Source organism: Helianthus annuus, chromosome 3, assembly GCF_002127325.2.
Source record: "Helianthus annuus cultivar XRQ/B chromosome 3, HanXRQr2.0-SUNRISE, whole genome shotgun sequence".
NCBI lineage: Eukaryota > Viridiplantae > Streptophyta > Magnoliopsida > Asterales > Asteraceae > Helianthus > Helianthus annuus.
The window spans coordinates 146879722-146886825 of record NC_035435.2 but is presented as its reverse complement, the minus strand read 5'-3'; the positions used below and the strand labels follow the sequence as shown (position 1 = coordinate 146886825).

The 7104-nt window shown below is 35.8% G+C and overlaps 1 protein-coding gene across 1 annotated transcript; it reads right to left on the bottom strand.

The window, feature by feature from the left end:
* Positions 1 to 560: 560 nt before the first annotated feature.
* LOC110929943 (BI1-like protein) lies at positions 561 to 3527 on the bottom strand. Its single transcript, XM_022173136.2, has 4 exons — positions 3143 to 3527; positions 1773 to 1889; positions 1527 to 1684; positions 561 to 956 (listed from the first exon to the last, which is right to left on the bottom strand). The coding sequence occupies exons 1-4, from the start codon at positions 3396 to 3398 to the stop codon at positions 750 to 752; spliced, it is 738 nt and encodes a 245-aa protein (XP_022028828.1). The 5' UTR covers positions 3399 to 3527; the 3' UTR covers positions 561 to 749.
* Between the last annotated feature and the right edge of the window lie 3577 nt (positions 3528 to 7104).

Sequence of the window (7104 nt, the reverse complement as noted above, 5' to 3'; positions counted from 1 at the left end):
GTATGATTTTTTTAAATGTAATATTTTCTATACAATGATGATATTCGAATCTTGTCTCATGATCCATATATCTAAAAATAGTATTTATATCAAAGATTTTTTTATATCAGTAACATACATAGTAGAATTTAATTACAATTCATTTACCATAACCTCATAACTTATAATTATTTTTAAAAATACTTACAATTTTATGATCATTATTTTTTTTTATTTTTTAGTGTTACTTTTTTTAAGATATATAATAAAATGGATTGTAGCATCTCATAAGATAAGTGAAAACTTAGAAAATTATTTTAAATAGCGAAAATATAACTGTTATTTTGTTTTACTATTTTATCTAAATAAGTCATTTCATTAATAAGAATTATATACAAGTTTATAATTTACATTTTTTTGTCATTTAACCCGTGTAATACACGGGGTTGTAAGCTAGTGTTAATAATATAATAACTTAGTAAAATATCTATAACCAATAAACTTTCGTCAGTCAACCCAACCTCATTTTTAATAGGTCTCTTCTTGGCTTCCGCCCACCTGTTGATCACCATGCACTCACATTTACACACTAGCATTCTTTAATGAAAGAGTATCATAATCATTACATCACAAAACACTTTGATTATCATACTTACAAATTGCTGGTCATAATGTGCTATGGATTTTTATAGATCAACAAAAAACAAAAGGATAGATGATGAACATGTTATTCAAGATAAGCAAAGCATGCTTAACATACATTGTGATGTCTAATTGTCTCCTTGTCTCAGCATCCGCAGGATTGAAAGGAAGAGGTTCAATATGTCAAGATAGAGAGTGACTGATGCCCAGATGTATTCATCGTATGTAAATCGCTTAATCAAGTTTTCTGTGTCGTAGATTATGTACCCAGAAAACAACACCGCACCAAATCCACCAATAATGGCATTTGTAGCAGGTCCAAGTGGGAAGAACACCTGCAGGTCAAAACAAGTCGGGTCAACATGATTTTCAACTGTTTTTTTTTTTTGCATTTTTTATAATATGATTACAAAAGGTGCATTGTGTGTAAGTAGGGATGCAAACGAGCAGAGCTACTTGTGAGCTAGTCAAGATCGGCTCAAAATAAGGCTCGTTCTCGTGAGCTAGTCAAGATCGGCTCAAAATAAACCTCGAAACGAGCCTAGCTTAAAAAAGCTCGAGCCCAAGCCTAAAAACAAACTCGTTTATTAAACGAGCCCGAGCTTCGGTTATCGAGCTCAAGCTGGCTCGCAAGCCAAAACGAGCCTACTATTTATATAATTTTTATTTAATATATCAACTATATATTACTACTTATTAAAATTATGAAAAATAATCAAATTACATATAAAATTATAATTATAAATTAATAAACAAACCAAGCTAGAGCTTTAGAAACAAAGCTCAAATCGAGCCGAGCGCAAGCTTTCATAAGTTAAACGAGCTCGAGCTCGAGCCTAGTCAAGCTCGGACTTGGCTCGGCTTGTTTTCACCCTATGTGTAAGAGAGAAAAATAAAAGATTGACCTGCATGAAACTAGTGACCAAAAGAATGACGAGACTGGTGAACAAAATGGGTCCCAGGAAGCTGAAGTCTTTGCCCTTCTTTGATGCCCAGAAAGTGTATGCAGTCAGAGATGAAACCACTGCTGACGTTAAAATCAACGCTTCGAGGACGATCTTTCCTGTATGATTAATTTGGGTTATAAGTGCCAGTTTCAACCCACAGAAACAAGTTGTTATGAGCATTAAGATGAAATCGAGATCACAAACCATCTGTGTTGGCGGCGCAGCTTACACCTACAGTCAGACTCAGAGATGCTGTGAAGAGTCCAAGGAAAACCAAGTTGAGTGGGTGCTTTTGTTGATACACATGCAACGGCCACAACACTGCAAAAAAAGTACTTGTCAGTTCATTATGGACACTTAAGCCAATCCATAGTGTCACATAAAAAAGAAGTCCACATCATCAACATCGTGAATCGTTACATAGAATCTTCAATAATCATGCTTATATGTTTTTAAAACTGGACTAGCGGTAACTCACTTGAACTTGTGCTAACAATGAATAGCAATATCCATGATAAAAAAGTAGACAAGTCATTAGACATGAATGTATTCTATTATAAATATTTGTATTGTGGTTCCACACTAGTGGCTAAATCACCCACCTGATGATGTAGTGGCAAATCAAAAGGGGAAAAAATACTACTACTACTACTACTACTACGCTCTGTTCATGGATCTTCTAGATACAACATTGACACTTCATATGAGTGATGCCATGAGTTCATGATAGTAAAGTGGATGCTTGTTTGTTAAAGAATGTATAATCTAAGCCCTCTAAGGCTAATAAGATGTCGAGTTCAAACTAAGAGCAGATAAATGCGGTGTTGTATATCACACACATAAGAGGCTTGAGATATAAGTTAAAAGAGTCAACCAAATAGCTAACAGACAGCAAAATGCTATGCTTCTTATATTGCATACAAGTCCGCTTAACTATTTGTCGAGCACGAAAAGAAGCCAGACTTTCTAAAATTCAAACAAAAACTACCTAATTACCCACCTGACACCAGCTTGTAAAGTCAAAAGAGGAGACCTATCTTAGCCTTCACTAAAAGAGAACCAATAACCAATTCAACAAAGACAGTAGGAGGCCTGATTTAACCAAAACTGGATTACAAAAGAGACCCGAATTGGCCAGACAATCATCTATGAAGCCAAATTAGGCATAAGACCATCTGATAGCTACTGCCTGATTCGATCCACCTTGATAGTCAACTAGTCAAAACCTATTAACAAATTAAAACCCCCAAAACAAGACCCTCAAATCTCAATCATCAACCAGTTCAAACCTATTAGTCTCAAACTAAAAACCCTAAACCTTTCTTTTTGAAAAAAAAAATCCTAAATCAAAACTGTATTAAGGCCACAAAATAGGTTCCATAAGACATAATAACAAGATCTGGCGATTTGATTATCATTCATAGGTCAACCGTGATACAGATCTAGAAATCACGATTTAACATATAATTAAAACAGAAAGTAACAATTAATATACGATCGGTTAGATCTACATCAACAAAACAATATCAATCAAACAAACAAAATCTGAGATCTATCTAGGGTTAGAAGCATACGAACAAACGGCAAGAAGACAAGAAACATCAAGAGGCCAGAATTTCCACGAAGAAGGTCGTTGATCGGAGCATAAAGAACGGTGAGAAAGGAAACGGCGGTGGTGAGGACCATCTGAGCAGCGAGAATGCCGTAAACCTTGCGGATGAAGCCCCAACGAAGGACGTTTTCACCATGGCTGAGTCCGGGGTACAGAGTTCCCTGCTCGATGTCACCTTCGTGGTCTTCTTTGGTGTGGATTCTGGTGAATTCGAACATTTTTGCGAACCTGTTTGTTGTTGAAGTCTCGGTTGGTTTGATAAGGTGGGTGGAGGGAGAGAAATACGATGAGATAGAAAGAAAGAATTAATTAAAAATCTAGTAGTAGAGTCTAGAGAACGAGTCAATGAGTCGGGTCACGTCGGTGGGGGTTGGTGGATATCCATCGGGTTAAGTTTCTTCGACACCGACTTCAGGTGTGAAAATATCTGTGTAAATTTCACTTAAAAGAATGAGTTAATTGCTCGGATGGTCCCTGTGGTTTCAAGTTTTTTCACGTTTAGTCCCCACCTTTTGAAAATAGCAGGTATGCTCCCTATGGTTTATCATTTTGTTACTCGGATAGTCCCTGAGTAAATGTCAGTTAGTTTGGAAATAGCATGTATGCTCCCTATGGTTTGTCATTTTGTTACTCGGATAGTCCCCAGAGTAAATGTTGGGGACTATCCGAGTAACAAAATGACAAACCATAGGGAGCATACATGCTATTTTCAAAAGGTGGGGACTAAACGTGAAAAAACGTGCAACCACAGGGACCATCCGAGCAATTAACTCTAAAAGAATTGAGTAAAATGCATGGATAGTACTTCTGCTTTGATGAAATTTCGCCTTTAGTCCCTAACTTTTTAAAATTACACTCTTAGTTTTTGTGGTTTGATAAGTTGTTACTCGGATAGTCCACAAAGCGGATGGAGGTTAGTTTTTCTGGTTAAGTGGATGTGAAATGACAAGGACTGTCGGAGTGACAACTTGTCAAACCACAGGGACTAAGAGTGTAATTCTGAAAAGTTAGGGACTAAAAGTGAAATTTTACCAAACCACAGGTACTATCCGTGCATTTTACTCTAAAAGAATATTAAAAGAAGATAAAAGGCCCATGTCATAGTAGCCTAGTACTATCTTTAGAGTGGGATAAGACTTAGATGTTATTAAGTCCTTGGTTCAATTTTCACAATTGGGGTTTTCCTAGATTTATTAGGTTCCTCCTGAATTGGTGTATATGATCGGGTGGTTCCCAGATTTATTGTCTAGTGGAGATAGATATGATCAGGTGGTTCCGCTCATGGTACAATCTTTCATCGTCTTTTTTAACGCAAAGTTGGATTACTAATGGACAACTAGAGTGTCAAATTTGGATTACCAATGGACAACTAGAGTGTTTAATGACACTCTAGTTGGTGATCCAAAGTTGCGTTAAAAAGACGATGAAAGATTATACATACGATATATTCTTAAAGATAGTGATCGATGTTTACAATATCGTTATCATCTTCCGTAAACGTATCACATATGGTTTTCTTTTGTAGCTTAGGATACATACATATGGTTTTCTTCTGTAGTTTAGGATATATTTGAATATTATTATTGAATGTAATTGGGAGGTATGAGTCCGACCCGCTACCCTCCCCTGTTTTTTTTGTCTACTTTTGATATCACAATGGTTTCTACTTGATGTAGGCTTGTAAAGTGGTAGATGTAGCTTGGTTTATGCAAAACTTGATGTGCACTTTTATTTACTTCGTGTGTTTGGGTGCATTGGCGGACCTACATAGTGGTCAGGGTGGGCGGCCGCACCCCTTGGGAAAAAAAATTTAGTGTATATTTTAGGCAAAAAACCCGACCGCACCCCTTGAAAATATGGTTGAACACCTCATCCGCACCCCCATCAAATAATTTCTGGGTCCGCCACTATTTGGGTGTAGCAGTGAGCAATTGGTATGAATATATTGTTGTATGAATAAGGAAGGGTAAGAAAATTTGGAGGTTGTTTGATATGTGAGAAACTATAAAGTTTGAGGTCCTATTGAGTGCTTGAATGTATAACCCATGGCACCAATGTAGAGGAAGTGTATGAACTATAGAGACCAGGCTCTTTCGTACAAATCATGCTCTCAATTCCCTTATGTTGTCATTAGTCCATTCCTTTGAAGATTTCGAGTGTCAGCTCTAGCTTTATCCTCATTTGAGTACCCAAATTTGAGATGGATTTTGGCTGTGAGACGACCAATATCATTTTGAATTAGATTTTGGTTCAGTTGTGGTGCTTCAATGTTTTTAGTATACATATACACAACTCTATTAAATGTCATCAGGGGCTTTTTTTTTTTTGTTTATTCTGGTATATGTACCAAATATAAGGGACCTTTCATTGAAAAGTTTGGCAGCAATGATTATTCAAGTGATGATGAGTTTCACACGATTGTTGTTTGGTTAAGTTAAAGTAATTGGTCAATATTAAAGGGTCCTTTGTTACTACGTTAACGTTAGAAACCCGTGTATTACACGAGGTTTGATAAATGAAATATCAAGTAGTTATCAATAAACGGAAATAATAAAGGAAATAGTTGAGAAAATAATATTAAATAAATAAGAAAGAAGGGGGAAATATGATTTAGTATTATTATTTTATAGGAGAAAGAAGCGATAAGTTTGCAATACAATAGCGGAGAGAGGTGGTAAAATAAGGGTGAGGAGGTACGAGAAAATGACACGTGTCCTCAAAGATTTTTTTTTTTAATCTAATAGATATAGATTTGTGTTGTAGAGAGGACTAATCTCAACAGAAATTTGAATGATATACTTGTAACACTCGTTCTTGTTAATACCGAATAAAGAGGTGGTAAAATAAGGATGAGGATGTACGAGAAAATGACAAGTGGCCTCAAAGATTTTTACCTAATTGATATAAATTTGTGTTGTAGAGATGACTTATCTCAACGGAAATTTTAATGATATATTTGTAACATTCGTTCTCGTGAATACTGAATATCTTAATATTCGGACTATTTGGTCCCATATTTTTTTAAAGAAACGAATAACTTATGAGTTTGGGTTTATTGATAACCCAAATGAACCGACTCTACAAATTATTACCCACATATATTGTAGTCCAAAAACAATAAGATTTTAGACTTGAAACTTTGTCACACATGACTACGCTTCAACTTTCTCGGAAAAATGTTCCCAAGGAAATGGAGGTTTAAAAGTGTTCGGTTCTTCGCGTGCTTGATCATCCGTCCGGAACCAGCCCTTTTATAAGCTTGTCATGAACGCCAAAAACGATTAGTGCTTATATTTCGGTTGTGATAACAAATCGAAAAATGACAAAAGAAAGTGTTTTAATCATTTGGGGTTCTGTCACGTATCGCGACAGAAACGCCTTTAGACATTGCGTGCCGCGACAAATGATATGTGCACTTTGCTGATGTGTGCACTTTGTTAACTTTTCATTTTAAGCCTCAAACCTAATATCCACAATTTGGACCCAGATTCTTAAATTTCCAGTTCTTTCATTCGATTTAGCATTTTACCCAACCGATTCGTTAAGAAGACATTGAGCATTTTAGCTCAATGCTTCCATCTCTTTTTCTTTATTATCATTCTTGTTTTCTTTTCCCCAATTACAATTATACGTAAATATCACAAATTTTTTTGGTTTGAAGATTTACCCAACCGACCCGTTAAGAAGTCATTAAGCTTTCTAGCTCAAACTTCTTATACTCCTTATCATTGTTTACCCCGTTAGCTCTCAACCATAACCGAAATTATGATTGGTTTAATTGGACAATGCCTTACCATTCGAAAACTTTCTTTCGGTTAGGCATTCTACCCAAACCCATTATCCGATGACATTTTAGTCAACTTAAGTCATTTTTTTCCAAATCGGTGGACCTTTATAAGTTTAAATGAAAACTAGTTGACACAT